The following is a 24,897-nucleotide window of genomic DNA, read 5'->3' on the forward strand; positions in this document are numbered from 1 at the left end:
ATATCTACTGCAAGGGCAGGGGAAAATACCAGGGGTCTGGGAAGAATGAGCACCCAAGGGTTCATTGGAGGGTGTGGTTCCTGTAGAAGATGAACAGGGGTCAACAGGATATGGTGTGTTTGGTGGTGGGATCTCATTGCAGACTTACTCCTTTTTTCTCCTTTGCTAGCCATTATCTATCATTTACCTGCCACTGTATCGCAACCGCATCCCTGCTTCCCTCCTCTGGTTTGCACAATCTGCCTGTTGTCTTACACCCTCCTCAGTCCATCCATCCCCTTTCTTGCCACTGTCCTCCTTCTGTTTATACTAGCCATTTCTCTTTTATACCCCTAGTTCTGATGCTAGATTTTGATCCGAAATGTTGACAATTCTTTTCTTCCTACTGATGCTGCTTGACTCACTGAGTTCGTCCAACAATTGTTTGCTGCTCTGAATTACAGCATTTGCAATTTCTTGTGTGAACATAAAAATGGTTGCTAGTTATTGAGTTTGCAATCATAGACCTTTCTCTGAGTTAGGCAGTGTACAGCCAAACAAAGTGAGGCTGGCACAGCAGCTTCCTTCACATTGAACAGGAGGTGCTGAAAGAGACCGCAAGGTCTGGTTAATCTATCAGCACAGTGGAGGTTTTGCTGGTTCCTAGCAATCTCCTACACTTGAAAAGGTGAGGAAACATCTCTGGGCCCCTCATCTCATTCTTGGGTAGCACTGCTTTCCCCTGCCCACCCAATACCAGTCCTCACAGGTAGTTCTGTACACTGAACTATGGGTGAATGTTGTCGTGATGTAGAGGAGCACCAATGTAGGCAGGGATTTGAGCTATATTTGCGACACAGCAACGCCTAGTGGCAGGAATTGGTAAGGTTCACAGTATGGCAGTATGAAGCCAGAGTGTATGTATGGTTGATGGGGAGGGATATTGAATAGCGGGGTTGAACGTGATGCTGTGTTTTAAATTTACTAAATAAGATCCTTGCTATGTTATTGACAATATGCAAAACGACATGGTGGCGGAGCAGTTGGTGTAACACTATTACAGTGCCAATGATCCAGGTTCAGTTCTGCTGTTGTCTGTAAGGAGATTGTAGATTCTCCCTTTGACTGTTTGGGTTTTCTCCAGTTGGTTCAGTTCTCTCCCACGTTCCAAAGACTTGTCTGTACATTAGGATCAAATAATTAGTAAGTCAGTTGGTCACGTGGATGCAATTGGGCAGCACAGGCTTGTTGAGCTGGAAGGGCCTGTTAACGGGGCGCATCTCTAAATATAACTATAAACCTGAAAGCAAAAAGCTCCAGGTAGTGAAAATCTGAAACTAAGAACTGAAATTCTGGAAGTGCTTAGCAAGTTAGACTGCCTTTATGAAGACTTCACAAATATTGTCTAACCTACTGAGCATTTCCAACATTTTCTGTTTTTATTGTATAATTTATTGAATTTCTAACGCTATTATTTCACAAAAATCTATATTAAACTTCCTGTTATGCCAATTGATTGGAGCAGCAAAATGTATTAGAATTATGAGGTAGGTAGATTTTTGTCCACATCTGTGTAAATAAACCTGCAGAACCAGTAAGTTTGTGTCAGTGCAGTTAATTTTGTTAGAACATATTCCAGTGCTTCTGTGTTAGTTATTTTTCTTTTCTCTATCCTAGCCCTGATGATATTGGAACCTGTTGGTACATACTCTTGTCTGGTTCCGTATTCATCAAAGAGTCTATGTTTCTTCCCAGAAGCAGGTATGTTTTCAATAATAAAAATTGGATATGCATGTTTTATTTAGAGCGTTAGTCATTTGAATATTGATATTTGTAATTGTTATACATGTTGTGGCAGTTAATCCCAATATCTGAGATTTGTTGTGTACTTACATACTTATTATGAAATGGAAGGAGACCATCGAGTCCATGTCTGTTCCCAACAGAGCAATCATGTTTCCAATTTTATTAATTTATAATCTACCATGCTGTAAAGGCCATCAACTCCCTTTGATTCTTCCATCCCTTACCTATAGTAGGAGTAAAGTACAGTACCTATTCAGAATCAGAATCTGGTTTAGTATCACTGGCATATATTGTGAAATTTGTTGGCTTTGTGGCCACAGTACAATGCAATGCACAATAATAGAAAAAAAAAGCTGTGAATTACAGTAAGTAAATGTATGTTAAATATTTAAATTAAATAGTGTAAAAATAAGTTAAAAAAAATAGTGAGGATGTGTTCATGGTTCAATGTCCATTCAGAAATCAGATGGAAGTGGGGAAGACGCTATTCCTGAATCACTGAGTGTGTGACTTCATACTTTTGTACCCCCTTCCTGATGGTAGCAGTGAGAACAAGGCATCTCCTTGAAGATGTCCTGGATACTACTGATGCTCATGACGGAGCTGACTAAGTTTACAACTCTCTGCAGCTTAATTCAATCCTGTGCAGTAGACCCCTCCCACCTCATCACCACCCCCCCAATACCAAACCGTTATGTTGCCAGTTAGAATGCTCTGCACAGTATATCTGTAGAAATTTTCGAGTGTTTTTGGTGACATACCAAATCTTCTCAACCTCCTAATGAAATATAGCCACTGTCATGCATTCTTTAAAGCTGCATCGATATCTTGTATGTCCCAGCATGTCTTTGAGATAAGGGAAGCAACAGGAGCACATGGGAAACTTGCAAACTCCACACATTCAACATCTAAGCTTGAGATCAAGCCTGTTATTTGAGTTGTGAGACAGTAGTGGCAGTTACTCTGCCACCTACAATAATGTTTATTGTGTTTCAAATGCTGTTAAATTTATTGGCATGTGTGCTGAGATAGTTAATTATTTAGAAAACTTAAAAAATGACGAATGATTTCAGAATGTGTCGTTGAACTATCAAATAAAATGAATTTAGAACTTTGATAAAGCTCATCAAAGCATAAACATTTCTTTGTTCAGAAATTAAAATGAAAGTTTTGCCAATCCTGCTTGCTCACTGTCTTTCCAATTCCCTCATATTCCTTTAGTCCTTCCCCCACAACTTTTTGAGTCTCTGTCAGTGAATCATATATTAACACTTGCTCCATGCCTTCCTGCAGGCTTTCCTCTTGCCTGTCCATGAAAATTTTAATTCTTCTATTCCAAAGTGTTATGTTAGATTTCTAAACAAACATTTTTCACAGCTTTCATTCCCTCAGTTTCTAGATCAAATTACTTCACTCAGTGATTGCACTATCCAGCTTAAATTCGGTTTATTCTCCTGAGTTCTTTGTCTTCTTATCTTCCAGACCATTCTCACTCTTATAAACTAGTCAATTTGTAGATAGGTCATCTCTTGATCTTCCATCTCCGAATTTTTTTCCCCCCTTGTCTCAATTAGAGGTAAAATGAACTTAGTCAATCTTTGCATCCATCCATGTGGCGTAGCTGGATTTTGGGGTGAGATGTCCCGAGTTCGAATCTGGCCGTCTCCCTTGCACGCTCTCCATCGAGAGTGTCGAGCTAACAACTCGACCTCGTTAAAAAAAACCTGGAGAGGATGGGCTCTGCCAGGTCTCAGATGCCCAAGACATGCCGTATGATGAGCATGGCACCCCAACTACTCCACCAGGAGTTAAGGGCGCATGCGCGTGCGCACACACACACACCCCACACACACACATTCCCACTCTCTGTTATCTCCATACCTTTAGTGCTAACGGAATCTGGAAGAAACATCTCAATTGCATTCTGCCTTTTATCTATGAATTCTTTGGTCACGATAAAACCCTCCTTTTCTCATTACCTTCCATTGTCTGAAGTGAATCAAGTCTCCAGTGAGGTGTGACATCATGAACTTCTTTGTCATTAAGGTGGACATCATTCATCTTCTTTCATACAGAATGTTGGGAACGTTCCACAGACCAAGCAGCATAATTAGGAAGAAAAACAGACCTGGCATATTTGGATAAGGGCTCTTGGTTAGAGGTGGAAAATTGAGAGGATTAGTTTCTACCACACCATCATGTTTTTTCTCTCTATAATATATATATAATGTGTTAATCTAACTGGTTGAAAGAGGCTGTCTGAACTCCAGGATTAAATAATTTGCTTGAAGTTGAACATTCTCTTTTTACTTGTTTAATTTGTTGCTTGTCAAGGGAACAATGTGGATTACAGATGGAAAATGAATTTGGGGGCTTTTTGCTATCAAAACAAGAGATGGCATTTGAAATTTGCAAACGTCAAATCTGTTTCTTGGTATCCTAGGTTGTTAGCCAATTAGCATAAAGCTTTTCCACAAGGATAATCTTTAATTTTTGGCTCTTATTTAAAGTATTATTTAGGTAGAATACATGGAGGGAAATTAAGCAGAAACTACATGCCTTTTACCGAAATCCATTTAATTTACCTTGGCAATTCTAAAGAGAAATTGTCCCAGAGTTGATGACCACAAGGTATATTTTTAAATTGATCCTTGTTCACCCTCAGAATGCCAAGGAGCTAGTAGTACCTCCACCTACTCCAATTAAAAGTTCTCAAGATGAAAACACTTGCCTCCCAGAACTATGAGTATGTGTACAGTGGAAATCATAACTTAGTCTGGCAATGAGAACTAAATTTACTGTTTTATCAGTTAATCAAAAATATTATCTTTCATTTTAGCAGTTATTTTTTTCACCATAAAAGGTAATACTTTAACGCCTTCTAATATTTTGTAAACATTATTGTGGACCAGTTCTCTTGGAATAACTCTTGCCCTTTAAACCCATATGATAAACAAAAATAAACTTATGGGAAGACACTGAATGAGTACACAGATGAGAGATAACTATTTGTTGCAAATGCTGATTCAAAGCTGCTATTGTGTCTTAGCCAAGCTCAATAGATTAATTTTATATTAGAATACTGTTGGAAAAGAGGCAGTGACAAGTAACAAGCATTCAAAGGAGCACATTATTGATTATTAAAACAGCAAAAAAATCCTTCTATTTTCCTCAATCTGGCAATCCATTTTCTCAGCATGAAGGGATATGTACTCAAATGACGGCAGGTTTCCCCTTTCCCAAATCTAACTGGTCCCTAGAGGCTATGATCTAAAATGTTTATCCCATGATGTGGATTGTTGCCAGAGCATGAAGTCGTTCATGAATGCAATTATATTTCAAAGAAAACCTTGGAAAAACTAGTGTGTGATCAAAATTTACAGTAATTTTTAGGGTTAATTTTTATATCAAGTCTATTTTAAGCAAATAAAGCATATCCATTGTGTTATATTTACTTTAAACGTGGATGGCCAATCTAACTTTGAAAATATATGTGAATATTTGTTTGCCTTTTTCTTATGGTAGCTTCAATGGAAAAGCCATGTAATTACAGGAAAAAATGTATAAACAGGGATTCTGTTTACTTGGGAATTTAACTAGAAAATATTATAAAGGTAAACATTGCAGTTAATTAGTGATTAACTTCATAGATTTTGCAAAGTTTTATGCTCCATTTAAATTTGAGAAGTTTGATTAGAGAAGAGCTGAAGAAAGTGAATAACATCTTTACAAAGTTTGAATCTTTTAAGTAATTGCATTGTACTTTATAAATTACAATGACATAATGTTGATTACTTCCATTGAGGCAAATGAAACGAGATTGAAACTGGAATTATTGTCTATCAAAGATAATGAAGCTATGGTCATAATTTGTGTATTCTCACTGCGTATAGTAGTGAAAATAGGTTTTAGATTAGGATAAACATGAGATCCTGCAGATGCCAGAAATCCAGAGCAACATGCACAAAACGCTGGAGGAATTCAGCAGGTCAGGCAGTATCTATTAAAATTAATAAATAGTAAACGTTCTGGGCCGTGACCTTTCATCAGGACTGGAAAGGGGGAAATACCAGAATGAGAAGGTGGGGGGAGGGAAAGGTTGACAAGCTAGAAGGTGATAGGTGAAGTCAAGTGGATGTGGGGGAGGATGGATAAAGTAAAACACTGGGAGGAGATGAGTGGAAAAAGCAAAGGGCTGGAGAAGGAGGAGTCAGACAGGAGGGGAGCGTGGCTCATGGGAGAAAGGGAAGGAGGAGGGGCACCAGGGAGAGGTGATACGCAGGTGTAGAGAAGATGTAAGAGGCCAGAGTGGGAAAATGAGGAGGGGTTGGGGGGTGCTGAATTACTCGAAGTTGGAGAAATCTGTGTTCATGCCATCAGGTTGGAGGCTACCTGAATGGAATATGAGGTTTTGCTGCTCCAATCTGAGAGTGGCCTTATTGTAGCAGAAGAGAAGGCCATGGACTGACATGTGGGAATGGGAATGGATGCAGGGATTGCAATGGTTGGCCACTGGGAAATTCTGCTTTTTGCAGGTGAAGCTGAGTTGCTCAACAAATCGATCCTTCAGTCTGTGTCAGGTCTCACCAATGTAGAGGAGGAAGTACCAGGTACAGTAGATGATCCCAACAATTTCACAAGTGAAGTGTTGCCTCACCTGCAAGGATTGTTTGGGGCCCTGAATGGAGTTGAGTGAAGAGGTGAAAGGAGATTTATAGCAGTACTGTCTCTTGCAGGGATGGTGCCAGTAGGGAGATTAGTGGAAAGGGATGAATGGACAAGGGAATCACAGAGGAAGTGAATCCTTCAGAAATTGGGGGGTGGGGGAGAGAGGATGTAAAGATGTCGTTCGTGGTAGGGTCCTTTGAAGATAGTGAGTGAAAGTTTCATACAATGCTGTGTTGGATGTGGAGAGTCATAGAGTGGTAGGTGGGGACACTAATTCTATCCCTGTTAAGGCGGTGGGAAGATTGGGTGAGTGTGGATGTCCGGGAAATAGAGGAGATGCGGGTGAGGGCAGCATCAGTGGTGGAGGAAGGGAATCCCATTCTTTGAAGAGGGTGGACATCTCTTGATATCCTGGAAAGGAAAGCCTTATCCTGGGCACAGATGCAGTGGAGTTGAAAGAACTAAGAAAAGGAAGTGGCACTTTTACAGGAGGCAGGGTTGGGAAGTGGTATAATCAAGATAGCTGTGGGAACCGGTGAGGTTAAAAGATATTCGTAGACAGTTTGTCTTCAGTGATGGAGACAGGGAGATTGAGAAAGGGGACAGAGTTGTTAGAAATGGACCAAGTGAATTTAAAGGCAGGGTGGAAGTTGGATTCAAAGTCGATGAAATTGACTAACTCAGCATAGGTGCTTGAAGTAGCACCAATGTAGCTGTCAGTGTAGCACAGAAGAGTTGGGAAGCATTACCAGGGAAGGCTTGGAACATGGACTGTTCCACATTACCAACAAAATGGAAGGCATAACTTGGCCTATTTAGTAGCCCGTGGCTATTCTTTGGGTTTGGAGAAAGTGGGAGGAGCCAAAAGATAAATTGTTGAGGGTGAGGACCAGGGTGGTGATGGAGGAGAACTGGTCAAGTCTGTTGTCAAGAAGGAAGTGGAGAGCTTTGAGGCCTCCTTGATGGGAGTTATAAATGCATAGGGAGTGAACATCGATGGTGAAAATGAAATGATCAGGGCCAGGGAATTGAAAGTTGTTGAGGAGATTGAGAGCATGTGAAGTGTTGCATATGTCGGTGGAAAGGGACTGAACCAGGGGGGGTAAAATTGACTTGAGTTCATTTGGGCAGGGACAGGCAGAAGCAGTAGGCCTACTCAGACAGTTAGGGCTGGGGATCTTGGGTAAGAGATGGAAGTGAGCAGTGTGGAGTAAAGGAATTATGAGGTTGGTGGCTGTAGATTGGGAGATGTCCAGAATTGATGAGGTTGGTGATAGTGTTGGAGACAATGTCCCGATGGTCCTGAGTGGGGTCCTATTTAAGATGGTAAGTATTAAAATAAAGTTGCCGACCGGGGTGGAGGGGGGGTGCGGGATTGGTGTTCAAGTAGGATTAAACTCGCCTCAACATGTCTTTTACAGTTAAGGTTGCCAACTTTCTTAAGGGACAAAAGTAGCAGTCAAATCCCAGGACACTTTACCCCTGGAAAGACTACCATGACCATGAAACCTTGCGTGGGCACCTGTGTGCGTATGCGTGACGTGCGCATGTGATGTGCGCATGCGCGTACGTACCGAATTTTTCCCCACTAATTGGTTTTGCCTTCATCTTCCCGACTATACTGTACATACATTATTTCTACTTTATATAGGCCGTGTATTTATCATATCATTCCTGCTTTTACTATATGTTAGTGTTATTTATTTTCGGTTATATGTGATATTTGGTATGATTTGGTAGGTTATTTTTGGGTCAGGGAAGGCTCAAAAATTTTTCCCACATAAATTAATGGTAATTGCTTCTTCGCTTCACGACATTTCGGCACGAAAGGTTTCATAGGAACGCTGTATCTTAGTGGGGGAAATACGGGACAAACTAGTTTAGCTCAATATATGGGATGTCCCAGCATATACGGGACAGTTGGCAACCCTATGTTCAAGTTCAACAGTGTGTGACAGGGAATGAAGAAAGGTGCAGCTGACTCGTGTCATTTCCTCACGGCCCAGTAGCACATGCTTTGCGGCCCGGCGGTTGGGGACTGCCGCACAATGCAATATGTAGTAAACTTCCCATTTTGTTTACTTTATTTAGAAATTCAGCACTGTAACAGGCCCTTCCAGTCCAATGTTGCCAAGTTTCACCCATGACCAATTAACCTACTAACCAGTAGGTTAATGTGGAATGTGGAAGGAAACTGTAGCATCCATAGGAACCCACGCAGTCCTGAGGAGAACACACAAATTCTTCACAGACAGTGAATCTGGTTTGCTGGTGCTGTAATTGTGTTACAGTAACTGCTATGCTATTGTGGGGCAAGTAATTCAGTATTCTCCAGATGTAAGTGTCAGATACTGCTATTACTACCCCAATACATTTTGGACTTCGCAAAAATAGCATAATAACTTTTTTGGTCAGTGATGGATGAGAGCAGGTCTCGGATGAGCTGAAGGGGAGCAAGTTAAAGAAAATGGAAGAAGCATGGTCCCAGTGAGTTTAAAGAGAAACGACACCCAAATTCACCACGTTTATCCATCAGGATTATTGCAGTTTTTCTGTATGTCCAAAGTTACCACCTTATACTGATTCTCTGAAAGCAGTACTACAGATCGCAAAAAAAACAATTGTGGCAGTTTCCATTCATGCAATAAAAGATAATTAAAATTATAACATTGCAGTCATTTCTATAAGTTGTATGATTTAATAATTTGAATGACATAAATAGCCAAGCACTGCTGAAAATTACACAAAAATATAGCCATTTTAAGGGTCCTTAGAGATCTCTACTGAGTCCCACTGAATGTATTTTTCAAAAATATGATGCACCTACAATGTTCTGGAGTTCCAGCTTTCTACTACATGGAGCTGATAGGTGTAGATTCTTAACTTTAGCTATGATCTTAGTCATGGTCAATTCTGAACATGATGCCAGTAGATGTAAGTAGTGAATCAGATGATTAATAATACTTGGCTACTGGAGGAGGTGGTAATTACTGTACATAGGATGCAGCTTCAAGTAGTTTTTCAACTAACAGATTTTGCAGATGCACTGTAGTTTCACTGAAGAACTAAACAGTATTCACAGTACAATAGCCAATTAGTGATTTTGGGCTAATTAGATACTGTAAATATTTGAATATAGTGGTTTCAAAACAAAAGTTTTCAACCAATTAGAAGGTAGATGTAATATAGGTAAAATTTTAACAGATGAGGTCATTAATTTTAAACTAAGTATCAAGTGAATATGGACATAAAAATTTAAAGAAAATAAAATTTGATGGAGACAACTGGAAAGTTAATGTGTTTTAGCTACGATGTATGGGAGCTTGGAGAATTCAGAGATCCCCATCAGCCATATCTACAAACGGTGACTGCGGCTTGGGGCAATTTGATTTGAATTATGAAGTTGAAATCTAAGCTACAGATAACAGAAACATTACAAAAGGGTGAGCTGCCAGGATAACTCCTAAGGATACAAAGTGAGATTGGTTGTGGATAGGAAGGTTTAACAGTAACTCGGGCATACTTCAGGATCTAGAAATTGGGCTGTGCAGAGGTAGAAAAGGGCTAAACTAGTGATCAAGCAACAAATGGGATCAAGGATGCAGTGACGCAGGAGCCTTGGCCTTTGATCTTGCAATGTGTATTGTTTGTATGGATATAAGTGAAGACTGCGGTGAAGATAGGAAGATGCCTAATAGTGGTGTAGGAGATTATTGAATTTGAAGACTGAAAAAGGAACGTAAGAGTAATCGGATTTAGCATATTTTAAGGATTTATATTGTTTTCTACAGCTGTGACTGAGAGACATGGAAACAATATTGCAGTCCATTGCCAAGGTAGGGATGTTTTGGGGCTTGTGAACCTGGAATAGGAAAGGGAAGGTTTGGTAGCCATGGACCATAAATAAACAAATTCCACAGGAAAATCCAGAAATAAGGTTCTGTTGGAAAAAAGAGAGGAAAATAGGACCGAGTTAAGATGCAGATTCTTGTGAGTTGTTACCATGCAAAAATTGGCATGCGTGGCTGAAAGAGGTTGTGAGAAAGGGATTTTGATCCATGGGGTACTGGCAGCAATACTGGGGCAAAGGAGTTATTCTTTTGGAGTTATTCAACTAAACTGAGCTGGGACCAGTGTCCCAGTGAATCAGATAATTAATGTTGAATAACCAAATTAGGAATGTTTCATTTACTAATTTCCACCTATATCAGTTTGAAGTATGTATTCTCAAAGCCATTTGTTGCTATAATAAATAATGTAACTCTATCCTTCCATTAGAATTTGTTGTACCAAATTTCCCACAGAGCATTCCTCTGTACTTTGTAATTTATGATATTTTGTTTAATGAAATGCTTTCTGGGAACTCATCCATTTAAAAAAAATGAACATTGGCTCTGAAGTGTTTTGAGCATGTAGGAGTAGTGTGTGGGACTGTGACAGTGATCTGAGCAGAATTCAGGCGAGGGAACATTTAAGAGATTTAAAAGAAATTGTTAAAAGGCCGAGAACAAAATACACTGGTAATCTGCTTCGAGCAGTCTTGCAGGGTACTGATTTGTTATGGCACTCTTGGTTTGGAGAATATTTTAACTAAAAACATGGTAGCGAAGGAAAAATTCATATTCGAAACTTTAAAACAGCAGCTAGTCGAATGGTTCCGGGCAGCTTGCTGAGTATTGCCATCTTGTTCGCTCATCCAGTGAGAATGTATCTCTTGATTAGTGCCTGCTTAGCCAGTTATGTGGTTCAAAAAAAAACTCTTGTGCTGGGCTATCTTTTGTTCATTCATGTTAAGTAACTAAAGCACTTGCCTTATAACCATAAAGACTCAGAGTGCTTGTGAAACAAACATAAAACTGGAGCATTAGTCGGTCATTCTGCCCTACTATTCATAGAAACATAGAAACATAGAAAATAAGTGCAGGAGTAGGCCATTCGGCCCTTCGAGCCTGCACCGCCATTTATTATGATCATGGCTGATCATCCAACTCAGAACCCCGCCCCAGCCTTCCCTCCATACCCCCTGATCCCCGTAGCCACAAGGGCCATATCTAACTCCCTCTTAAATATAGCCAATGAACTGGCCTCAACTGTTTCCTGTGGCAGAGAATTCCACAGATTCACCACTCTCTGTGTGAAGAAGTTTTTCCTAATCTCAGTCCTAAAAGGCTTCCCCTTTATCCTCAAACTGTGACCCCTTGTTCTGGACTTCCCCAACATCGGGAACAATCTTCCTGCATCTAGCCTGTCCAATCCCTTTAGGATTTTATACGTTTCAATCAGATCCCCCCTCAATCTTCTAAATTCCAATGAGTACAAGCCCAGTTCATCCAGTCTTTCTTCATATGAAAGTCCTGCCATCCCAGGAATCAATCTGGTGAACCTTCTTTGTACTCCCTTTATGGCAAGGATGTCTTTCCTCAGATTAGGGGACCAAAACTGCACACAATACTCCAGGTGTGGTCTCACCAAGGCCTTGTACAATTGCAGTAGTACCTCCCTGCTCCTGTACTCGAATCCTCTCGCTATACATGCCAGCATACCATTCGCCTTTTTCACCGCCTGCTGTACCTGCATGCCCACTTTCAATGACTGGTGTATAATGACACCCAGGTCTTGTTGCACCTCCCCTTTTCCTAATCGACCACCATTCAGATAATAATCTGTTTTCCTATTTTTGCCACCAAAGTGGATAACTTCACATTTATCCACATTAAATTGCATCTGCCATGAATTTGCCCACTCACCCAACCTACCAAGTCACTCTGCATCCTCTTAGCATCCTCCTCACAGCTAACACTGCCACCCAGCTTCGTGTCATCCGCAAACTTGGAGATGCTGCATTTAATTCCCTCATCCAAGTCATTAATATATATTGTAAACAACTGGGGTCCCAGCACTGAGCCTTGCGGTACCCCACTAGTCACCGCCTGCCATTCTGAAAAGGTCCCGTTTATTCCCACTCTTTGCTTCCTGTCTGCTAACCAATTCTCCATCCACATCAATACCTTACCCCCAATACCGTATGCTTTAAGTTTGCACACTAATCTCCTGTGTGGGACCTTGTCAAAAGCCTTTTGAAAATCCAAATATACCACATCCACTGGTTCTCCCCTATCCACTCTGCTGGTTACATCCTCAAAAAATTCTATGAGATTCATCAGACATGATTTTCCTTTTACAAATTCATGCTGACTTTGTCCGATGATTTCACCGCTTTCCAAATGTGCTGTTATCACATCTTTGATAACTGACTCCAGCAGTTTCCCCACCACTGATGTTAGGCTAACCGGTCTATAATTCCCCGGTTTCTCTCTCCCTCCTTTTTTAAAAAGTGGGGTTACATTAGCCACCCTCCAATCCTCAGGAACTGGTCCAGAATCTAAGGAGTTTTGAAAAATTATCACTAATGCATCCACTATTTCTTGGGCTACTTCCTTAAGCACTCTAGGATGCAGACTATCTGGCCCTGGGGATTTATCTGCCTTCAATCCCTTCAATTTACCTAACACCACTTCCCTACTAACAAGTATTTCGCTCAGTTCCTCCATGTCACTGGACCCTCTGTCCCCTACTATTCAAAGTTCAAAGTAAATTTACTATCATAATACATACAGTGGCATGCAAAAGTTTGGGTGCCCCAGTCAAAATTTCTGTTACTGTGACTAGCTAAGTGAGTAAAAGATGACCTGATTTCCAAAAGGCATGAAGTTAAAGATGACACATTTCTTTAATGTTTTAAGCAAGATTACTTTCCATCTTTCCATCTTTTACAGTTTCAAAATGAAAAAGGAAAAGGGCCCGTAGCAAAAGTTTGGGCACCTTGCATGGTCAGTACTTAGTAACACTCCTTTTGGCAAAGCTTGTAAACACTTGTAAACACTTTCTGTAACCAGCTAAGAGTCTTTGAATTCTTGTTTGGGAATTTTCGCCCATTCTTCCTTGCAAAAGGCTTCTAGTTCTGTGAGATTCTTGGGCCGTCTTGCATGCACTGCTCTTTTGAGGTCTATCCACAGATTTTCGATGATGCTTAGGTCGGGGGACTGTGAGGGTCATGGCAAAACCTTCAGCTTGCACCTCTTGAGGTAGACCATTGTGAATTTTGAGGTGCGTTTAGGATCATTATCCTGTTGTAGAAGCCATCCACTTATCATCTTCAGCTTTTTTACAGACGGTGTGATGTTTGCTTCCAGAATTTGCTGGTATTTAATTGAATTTATTCTTCCCTCTACCAGTGATATGTTCCCCATGCCACTGGCTGCAACACAAGCCCAAAGCATGATCGATTCACCCCTGTGCTTAACAGTTGGAGAGGTGTTCTTTTCATGAAATTCCCCTTTTCTCTCCAAACATACCTTTGCTCATTGCGGGCAAGAAGTTCTACTTTAACTTCATCAGTCCACAGGACTTGTTTCCGAAACGCATCAGGCTTGTTTAGATGTTCCTTTGCAAACTTCCTGACGCTGAATTTTGTGGTGAGGATGCAGGAGAGGTTTTTTTCCCGATGACTCTTCCATGAAGATCATATTTGTACAGGTGTTGCTGCACAGTAGAACAGTGCACCACTACTCCAGAGTCTGCTAAATCTTCCCGAAGGGCTTTTTCAGTCAAACGGGGGTTTTGATTTGCCTTTCTAGCAATCCTACGAGCAGTTCTCTCAGAAAGTTTTCTTGGTTTTCCAGATCTCGACTTGACCTCCACTGTTCCTGTTAACTGCCATTTCTTAATCACATTACGAACTGAGGAAACGGCTACCTGAAATCGCCTTACTATCTACTTGTAGCCTTTTCCTGCTTTGTGGGTATTATTTATTTTAATATTCAGAGTGCTAGGCAGCTGCTTAAAGGAGCCCATGGCTGCTGACTGTTGGGACAAGGTTTGAGGAGTCAGGGTGTTTATAAAGCTTTGAAATTTGCATCACCTGGCCTTTCCTAACGATGAGTGTGAACAAGCCATAGTCCTAACAAGTTAATTAAGGTCTGAGACCTTGGTAAAAGTTATCTGAGAGCTCAAATCTCTTGGTGTGCCCAAACTTTTGCATGGTGCTCCTTTCCTTTTTTTTCACTCTAGAATTGTACAAAACAAAAATAATATACTAATCTTGCTTAAAATGTTGAAAAGAATGTTTCATCTTTAACTTTAACTTTTGGAGATCAGTTCATCTTCTACTCACTTAACATTCACAGTATCAGAAATTTTGACCGGTGTGCCCAAACTTTTGCATGCCACTGTATATGTCACCACATACAACTCTGAGATGCATTTTCTTGTGGACATACTCATTAAGTCCACGAATCATTGTAGAATCAGTGAAGGGCTGCATCCAACAGATAGTTGAACTACTATTCAACATGATCACAGCAGTTCATTCACATTGGTAGCCTGTTTCTGTCTTCTCCCTATATTTCTGCCTTAGACCGTAAGAAAAAGGAGGACAATTAGGCCATTCAACCCTTTGAATATGCTCTGCCATTTTATCATGGCTGATTATATTTAACTCCATTCACCTGTTTGCTCCATGTAACCCTTAACCCCCTCATTAATCAATGCTGCATCCTGCTATTTTCCCTTGACTCCTTTAACATTAAGAAATTGATCTCCCTCATCCTTTAATATATTTAACAGCATGGCTTCCGTAGCTTTCTGACCTCAGTTCAGAATGGTATACCCCATATCTTGAGGCTCTGATTCTTCACTTTGGACCTTTGAGAATACCCTCCCTTTATCTTATCTGACTCGTATTTAAAATATTGTAGGTTTCTTTGAGATCCCCTCGCATTATTAAATTCCCCAGTAAACTCAGACCTAACTGATTTAATCAGTCCTGACGAAGGGTCTCGGCCTGAAACGTTGACTGCACCTCTTCCTAGAGATGCTGCCTGGCCTGCTGCGTTCACCAGCAACTTTTATGTGTGTTGCTTGATTTAATCAGTCCTCATCCAACAGTATTGCCATCCCAGTTAACTTTCATCACAATCCTCCATGGTCAAAACTGCCTTCTTCCAAAAAGAACACTAAAATTCAGGATAAAGATAGGGTCTTAGTGATTTGAATTTGAGTTCATCACATTCGTGGCCTTGATGCTAACTTAAAATGGCCAGTTAGGTTTTTAGACTAGGTAGGAGAAAGCTGAATTGGCAAGACTTGTCAGTTTGAAGCACTGCAATTTCATCAGATTGCATTTGATATTTAAGATTCTGTAAGATTATCAATTCTGTTTTAGTTGACTTCTGTTGCTTTCAAGTTCTTTTATACCTGTGTAAAATCTGGAGATGATGTTGACCAGAAGACTCTTTGGACGTCAGGAGTGAAGCACAAATATAATTGTTACAGCCTTTTGCTTAGTACAGTCTGCACCAGCAAGCAAGGTAGAGAAGTAACAAAGGAACTGTAGCTGTAACAGACAGTAACCAAGGAAGTTGAGCATGTTTCCCTTTTCTACTGCGAAACTGGTTATACTGGTCCCACGTAAGAAACCTGTGAGCAGTGATTCATATTTCAGCTTTGCAGACAAAGAAACTACAGAAATATAGAATGAAGGTTGGTGGAGTTGTGGATAGTGCAGGGGGTTGTTGTAGTTTGCAACAGGACATGGACAGTGTGCAGAGCTGTGCTGAGAAGTAGCAGATCGAGTTCAACCCAGAAAAGTGTGAAGTGATTCATCTGGGGAGGTTGAATTTGAAGGCAGAATACACTTATTGGCAGGATTCTTCATGTGGAGGAACAGGGGGATCTTGAGGTTCATGTACATAGATCCCTCAAAATTGCTGTGCGGGTTGATAGGGTTGTTGAGAAGGCATTTGGTGTGTTGGCCTTCATTAGTTGGGGAATTGAGTTCAAGAACCATGAAGTGTTACAGCTTTGTAAAATCCTGGTTAGATCACACTTGGAATATTGTGTTAATTTTTGGTTACCTTAGTATGGAAAGTATGTGGAAGCTTCAGAGAGGGTACAGAGGAAATTTATGAGGATGCTGCATGGACAAGAAGGCAAGTCTTATGAAGATAGGTTGAGTGAATGAGGGCTTTTCTCTTTGAAGCGAAGGAGTATGAGAGATAATTTGTTAGAGGTATACAAGATGATGAGTATAGACAGATATAAGACCTGAAGAAGTATCTTGGCATGAAATGTCTACTGTTTACTCTTTTCCATAGATGCTGCTTGGCCTGCTGAGATCCTCCAACATTTTGTATGTGTTGCTTTGGATTTCCAGCATCTGTAGATTTTCTCATGTTTGAGAAGTATAAATAGAGTGGATACAAGAGACTTTTTTTTCCCAGGGTGAAAATAGTTATTACAAGAGGGCATAATTTTATGGTGATTGGAGGTATGTAGAGGGGAGGATGTCAGAAGTAAGTTCTTTACATTGGGAGTTGGGTGCATGGAACACCCTGCCTGGGATGGTGGTAGAGGCATTTATATTAGGGGCATTTAAGAAACTCTTAGGTAGGCACATGGATAAGAATCTAAGAAATAGGAGCAGGAGTAGGCCATCGGGCCCGTCAAGCCTGCTCTGCCATTCAATAAGATCATGGCTGATCTGGCCATGGATTGATCTCCACCTATCTGCCTTTTCTTCATAACCCCTAATTCTCCTAGAACGGATGATAGAAAAATAGAGATTTATATAAGAAGGAAGGGTTAGATTGATCTTAGAATAGGTTAAAAGGTCAGCACAACATTGTGGAAAGTGAGGAGGACCATGGGAACACTTCGGCATGGGAAGAGAAGGTTGAGGGTAGAGGTGCTGAAAATAGATGAGGTACAGTTAAGAGTTCTCTGTGGTACAGAGGAAGCCATGGCTAAGGAAAAAATGAGGACATCTCAGATGTACCTGTGTGAAGAGTCTGCATATTGGACAAATATGATGGAGAGAAAAGTATGAATGCTGGGAAGAAGTATAGTGAGGATGGACGTGGGTGTCTGTATTGTTAAAGGGCATCCGTTAGTCTTGCAAGTCCATGGATCTGCGCCTGGCAAGTCTTCACTCTCCAGGGCACAGGCCTGGGCAAGGTTGTATGGAAGACTGGCAGTTGCCCATGCTGCAGATCTCCCCTCTCCACGACACCGATGTTGTCCAAGGGAAGGGAAAGGGCCGATACAGCTTGGCACCGGTGTTATTGCAGAGCACTGTGTGGTTAAGTGTGTTGCTCAAGGACACAACACGCTGCCTCGGCTGGGTTCGAACTCACGACCTTCAGATCGCTAGTCGAATGCCTTAACCACTTGGCCACATGCCCACGTGTCTGTATTGAATATTTGTCTTTGCATCAGTATTACTTCAAGTGAGACAAAATATGTATGGTGGCTTGGTAAACAATTGTGCTACCAGTTTTATTAGTCCTTATTGCTAGGAGTTTGAGAAAGAAATGTTGTTTTTCCGAGATGATATTTGGTTTTAGTGAGGTCTTTTTAAAGTTTTTTTTATTCCCTTAATTAAGAAACATGCAGTACTATGCAAAAGTCTTAGGCACATCTAAAAAAAATTATTTAAAGGGAAGATGCTTTTAAAAATAATAAAATGTAAAGTTCCTAACATTAAAGAAATTACTATAAAGAGCAGTAAATAGTGAAAAAAAACTAAATCAAATCAATATTTAGTGTGACCACCCTTTGCCTTTAAAACTGCATCAGAAAATACAGGGAACTCCTAGAGGAAAACCTGATGCAGTCTGCAAGAGAACTGCGACTTGGGGGATTTGTTCTCCAGCAAGACAGTGACCCTAAGCATAAAGCCAAAGCTACATAGAAATGGCTTTTAAAACAACGAAGTTAATGTCTTGGAGTGGCCAAGTCAGAGTCCAGACCGCAATCCAATTGAGAATTTGTGGCTGGACCTGAAAAGGGTTGTTCACTGATGATTCTATGCCATCTGACAGAGCTTAAGCAGTTTTATAAAGAAGAATGGGGAAAAATTGTATTGTCCAGATGTGCAAAGCTGGTAGAGACCTATCCACACAGACTCAAGGCTGTAATTACTGCCAAAGATGCATCTACCAAATACTGACTTGAAGGGGTTGAATACTTATGCAATCAATTAATTTGTAATTAATTTAGATTACTTTGTAGGGATCTTTTTTCACTTTGACATGAAATAGTTCTTTTCTGTTGATCAGTGTCAAAAAAAGCCAAATTAAATCCAGTGTAATTCAATGTGGGGGGGTGGGGGACTGTATAGGCACTGTATTTCTTGTCTGCTGCACTCAGTTTCTGTGGCTGACCACTGTGTTTCTGGTCCTCAAGCTTGCCCATTTCTCTGTGCTTCTTCAGAAGAGCTTGGGGAGCACATCTTGAAATTCCTGTCTGCCAGGAAATTCTGCTTGTGAGAGACCTTGCTGATGCAGGATGATGAACTTGTGCCTTGTTGCTTTGCTCACTCTTGCCATGGTGTAAGAATTGATGATTTGAAGGTTAAACGTTTACATTGCCACACCCTGACCTTTTAGTTTCGTTGTTCTTTATCCAGTCTGATCCTTCTGAAGCCGATTCTGTTTCAGTTAATCAGTTTAGTTCATTAAACTCATTATGTCATTGATCATTAGCACCTGTTTATTATCTTTGTTTAATCATGCTCTGGGCAATGTACCTACAATTTTTTATTTGAAGAGTAGTCTATTACTTAACATTTAACCTCATTTAACAAAATACAAACACTTCTCTAACATTTAAATTTTTGGAAAATGAATGTTTGGAAATCTAAAATTTTGCTGCTTTCTACTGGCAAACTAATGCAGAAGATAAAACTATACTTCTAAAATGAAATTTATATAAAAAATCTATAATGCACAGACTTTTGCACAGTACTGTACTTACCTTGGACTTGATGTAATATAGAAAGAACCATTGTTTCATTTGAATCTCTCAACGAAGGAATGTGGTCTCGGAGTAAAGTGTTAGGCATTTCATATTTACAAACGAGATGTGGAATAATTTCCTTACTATGGAGTTGCAAACCTTTGGAATTTTGTACCTCTGGACTCTGGAAGAGTTATTGAATATATTTAAGGTTGAAATTAATCTAAATTATTGAACACATAGATGAATCTGAAGATGTGGGCTTCAGGCATTGAAGCACAACATCAGAAGTAATCTTGGTGAATTGTGGAGCAGTAGGAAGGGACAGGACATCCTCCTTCAGCTATTTGTAATTTTCTTACCAATTTTGAGTTGCGTTGCAGTATATAAATTGGCACTCAAGTTGAATGTGATTACAAAATAGGACCTGGAGTTCTATTGCATAAAACATTAAAGGTTGGCCTGCAGATGCAGTACGTACTTAGGAAGGCTAATGGAATGTTTATGCAAAAGATTTTGAATATAGAAGTACAAAACTTTCATGCAACTTTGCATTGCATTGGTGAGATCATTTGTGATACTGCATATATTTTTCATCTCCACATTTAATGATGGAGGTACATGTACAGAGAAGGTCCATTTTGTTAATTCCCTATTTGAAGAGCAGTTTGGCCTGTACTCTTGGGAGTATCGAAGACTGAGAGGCAGTTTTGTTGAAATGTATATGATATTCTGAGCAGGATTGATTGGGTAAATGCTGAGAGGATATTCCTAGTGGTTTATCTGGAACTTGGGAATATACACAAAATATTGGACGATCTCAGCAGATCAGGCAGCATCTGTTGGAGAGAAATAGTTTCAGAATAACGAATTGCCCATCTAGATAGATAGATAGATAGATACTTTAAAGGAAATTGCAGTGTCACAGTAGTATTATAAGTGCACAGATATACAAATATCAGAAGAGAAGTAAGAAAGAATAAAAAATAAGTTACCTCAAACAGTCTAACAGGAGGGGTCATCACTTCCCCATTATAGTTAACTCATTAGAGGGCTTAATGTAAGAACGATCTCATATAGTGCTCTTTGGAGCAGCGCGGTTGTCTTCGGCTTTTACTAAAAGTGCTCCTCTGTTCAGCCAAGGTGGCGTGTAGAGGGTGAGAAACATTGTCCAGAATTGCCAGGATTTTCTGTAGGGTCCTTTGTTCTACCACAGCCTCCAGTGTGTTCAGTTTGACTCCTATAACAGAGCCTGCCTTTCTGATTAGTTTATTGAGCCTGTTGGCATCACCTGTGTTGATGCCATTGCCCGAGCACACCACTGCATAGCAGATTGTACTGGTGACAACAGACTGGTAGAACATGTGAAGGGGTGGCTTGTATAGTCCAAAGGACCTTGGTCTTCTCAGGAAGGAGAGGCGACTCTGGCCCTTCTTGTACACAGCTTCTGCGTTGGTCTGTCATCTAGGTGCACCCTCAGGTACTTGTAGGTCCTCATCACATCCATGTACTCACCATCAATAGTAACAGATCAGTGCAGGCTTAGTTTTCCTAAAGTCCACCACCATATCCTTTGTGTTACTGATGTTGAGCTGCAGATGATTCAGCTTGCCCCATTTGTCAAAGTCCTTCGCCAGGGCCGTGTACTCATCCTCCTGTCCTCCCTTTATACCCCCAACTATTGCTGAGTTATCAGAGAATCTCTGCAGATGACATGACTCTGTTGTATCTGAACTCTGGGGTATACAGGGTAAACAGGAAGGGAGCCAATACAGTCCCTAATGCGGTTTATAGCTATATCTGACACACAGTTCTGAAGCCGCACAGACTGTGGTCTGCCAGTCATTATTCAAGATGCAATGGAAGTGCCAGCCGGTATTGAATGGAGCTTTTCCCCCAGCAATGAGGGCTGTATGGTACTGAAGGCACTTGAGAAATCAAAGAACATGATCCTCACAGTGCTGCCCTGCTGATCCAAATGGGAGCAGGCACTGTTCAGCAGGTAGATGACACCATCATTGACTCTGTTGTGCTCCTGATAGGCAAACTGCAGGAGATCAAGGGCAGATCTGACCGGTGGTTGGAGGTGAGCCAGGACCAGCCTCTCTAGGGACTTCATGATTTGTGAGGTTAGGGCCACTGGATGGTAGTCATGCAGGACTTCAGTTGCCCCTTCTTGGGTACTGGGAACTTGCATGATGTTTTCCACACAGTCGGAACCCTTCCCAGGCTGAGACAAATATTGAAAATGTGCTGGAGAACTCCACTCAGCTGCTCAGCACACTCCTTTAGGACCTTGGGGTTCACACCATCTGGGCCCAATGCTTTGCCATGTCTGAATTTCCTCAGACGCCTTCTCACCTGCTCTATGACAGAGATGAACACTCTTTCATTTAAGAGAGTGTGACTCTTTAGAATTCTCTACCCAAGACAGCTATGGAGGTATGGTTATTGAATATATTCAGAGTAGAAACTAATAGATATTTGAATTTTATTATAATCAAGGATTTTACAGACAGAGCTAGATAATGTTGTTGAGACCAAAATATGGTTACCCATGATCTTTACTGAATGGCCAAATAAACTTGAGGAACTGATTGGCTACTTCTCTGTTTTTATCTTTTTAGCACTGGTGACAATGTGACTGTGTTCATCACTGACCTTGAAAACATCTGTCCATAGACAACAGGAAATCTCTTTTTCTTATAAATTTTTTTTCTTGCCATTGTTTTCAGGTGATTATTGACATTATCAATAAGCAGTGTGTCTGATAGATCAAGATAGTAAACTGAGACAAAAAGCTCTTGTACATAAATTTTATTTTATTTCATGCTCTAAAATATTAAATGAGATTAATGTAAAGGTTGAAATGTCAAAAACATTTAAAACTTGATTAATTAGTGCCTTTGAGAGGTGACTTTCCACCCACATTAGTTTATCAGGAGGCTGGAGAAATTATATACCAGTTATTATGGCTTACCACATTGCTGAAGGCTTATGCGTGCTTTGTGCAATGAAACATATCATAAAAACGCTGAAAGTGATTCATACATTCCAGTTCTTGTCTGTTCACGACTGGATTGACTGATTTGCTCTGGCGTTTGCAAAGAGGTGTATCCTGTGTAAAAGCAGAAAATCATTGACAGCAGCTCTTGGCTACTCTAATCTGCTGTCAGTTTCATTGTCCAGTGCTCAATGTGGATGGTTCTATTGACACTACATAAGCAAAATTGGGACAATATTGTGCTGATGTAGAAAAAACTATTGCATTATTAAAACTCAAACATGAGAAAATCTGCAGGTGCTGGAAATCCAAGCGACACACACAAAATGCTGGAGGAACTCAGAAGACCAGGCAGCATCTATGGAAAAGAAAAAACAGTCAATGTTTTCGGTACTTGTCCTGAAAAGTCGACTGATTACTCTTTTCCATAGATGCTGCCTGGCATGCTGAGTTTCTCCAGCATTTTGTGTGTGTGTTACATTATTAAAGCTAATAATTTGTATATTATCTTTGGATTTGATTTAAGTAATCTGCCTGTTTGCTTCCGTATTTTAGCCTTAGAATTATGCAGCATGGAAACAGGCCCCTTGGTTCAACTTATCCATGTCAACCAAGGTGCCTTCCTGAACTAGTCCTGTTTGGCTGCATTTAATGTATACCTCCTCTAAAATGTTCCTATCCATGAACCTGTTCAAATGTCCTTTAATCATTGTAATTGTTACTCAGTTTTACCGTTTCCTCTGGCAGGTCGTAACATAGACCCACCACCCTCAGGGTAAAACAAAGCTTGCCCCTCAGGTCCTCCTTAAATTTTTCTCCTTCTAAAGATGACATGCTCTCCAGTTTAGACCATCGCCCTGTTTTTTAAAAAAAAATCTGACTATTCATCTTATATATGACCTTCATGGTTTTGCAAACCTCCATAAACTCACCCCTCAGCCTACTTGGCTCTAGGGAAGACAGTCCCAGACTACCCAATCTCTTATAACTAAAGTCCTCCAGTCCTGGCAACATCTTTGTGAATCTTTTCTTCATCCTTTTGAGTTTAATCACTTCCTCTGGTATGCCAACCAGAACTGCACATGATATTACACGTGGTTTTACAAACTTTTATTTATTTTGTTATTATTTAGAGGAATCGCATATTAACAGGCTGTTCGACTGAACCCAGGTTGCTGGCACTGTAATAGTGTTATGCTAACTGCTGTATTACTGTGCCACCAACAATAACTTCTTACACAGCTGTAACATGATGTCCCAATTGTTGTACTCAGTGTCCTGTCTGATGAAGACAGCAAGTGACTTGCTTGCCTTCACCAGACTGTCAACCTTTTGTCTTGGCTTCAAGGGAGTTAGGTATTTTTGTTTCTAGGAGTCTATGAACTACAACAATCTTCAGAACCTTGTCATTCACTGTGCAAGTCCTGCCATGGTTTAACTTTCTAAAATGCATCAGTTTGCACTTAAATCATAGAATTGCACATCCTAGCCCACCTTGTTCATGGTGACTGTGATGCCTATCTATACTAATTTGACTACGTTAGCCCCGTATCTCTACTGCTTTCCGTTCCAAATACCTGTTGTAATTGGACATACCTTTACCACTTCATCTGGCAGTTCATTCCAACTGACCGATATATCTCTATATGGGAAAACTGAACCCTCCCCCCCCACCCCCCGCCATCCCCCAGATCTTATTTAATTTTTTTCTCTTCTCACCTTCAACCTGTGTCTTCTAATTTTAGACTCACCTGGGGAAAAAAGCATCTGTTGTATCTATGCCCCTCATAATTCTATAAAACATCATAAGATTGCCCTCAACCTCCTATATCCCAGTGAGAATAAAACCAGCTTGTTCAATTTCTTCTTCTAACATAGCACTCCATTTCAGGTAACATCCTAGTAAATTTCTGATCTCTGTCTCTCTCTCTACCTCATCATGTAGTGTGATGACCATAACTATACACAATATGGTCCAAGCATGGTCTGACAAATATTTTGTGCAGCTGCAGTGTGATGTCTTCACTCTTGCTCTTGGTGTGAATTAGACTCTGTGGTCACTGTGCGAGTAAACACGTCTGTGTTTGTGCATAACGTAAGTCTGCAATACAGTTCGATTGCCTCTCTTCTGAAACCTCGCATCTGCATTCACTTCTGTTTCCGGGACCTTAATGCTGCTCATCTTAAATTCCATCTGCCAATATTTTTGCCTACTTTCCCAGTTGATCTCAATTTTATGTAACCTTAGACAACCTTTTTCACAGTCTACCACACCATCAATTTTGTTGTCATCCACAACTTTGCTAATCACGCCACCTACATTTTCATCCAAATCTTTAATGTAGATGAAAAACAACTGGGGATCTGCAACCAGTTTCCACAGAATACCACTGGTCATAGGTCCCAACCTGATAAACAATCCTTTACCACCACTTTCTGCCTCCTTCCACCAAACCAATTTTATATCAAATTAGCTAGCTTACTCTGGACCTGTCTACTATGTGTCACCTTATCAAAAGTCTTTCTAATCTCCAGGTAGACAACATCTACTACCCTGCCCTCATTGGTCCTTTTGGTCACTTCTTCAAAATAAAACACAATCCAACTCGTGAGACACAAATTTCCCATGCACAAAACCCTGCTGA

At 40.5% G+C, this 24,897-nt stretch overlaps 1 protein-coding gene across 5 annotated transcripts in view; it reads left to right on the forward strand.

Moving 5' to 3' along the window:
• The window catches only part of rapgef2b (Rap guanine nucleotide exchange factor 2b), a 393,855-nt gene that overhangs the window by 127,155 nt on the left and 241,803 nt on the right, over positions 1-24,897 (forward strand). For all 5 annotated transcript variants that reach the window (XM_063046413.1, XM_063046414.1, XM_063046416.1 and 2 more), the window contains exon 4: positions 1,657-1,740. In XM_063046413.1, the coding sequence (XP_062902483.1) occupies positions 1,657-1,740 (84 nt within the window). The remainder of the gene's footprint in view (positions 1-1,656; positions 1,741-24,897) is intronic.

Source organism: Mobula hypostoma, chromosome 4 (genome assembly GCF_963921235.1).
Source record: "Mobula hypostoma chromosome 4, sMobHyp1.1, whole genome shotgun sequence".
Taxonomy (NCBI): Eukaryota; Metazoa; Chordata; class Chondrichthyes; order Myliobatiformes; family Myliobatidae; genus Mobula; species Mobula hypostoma.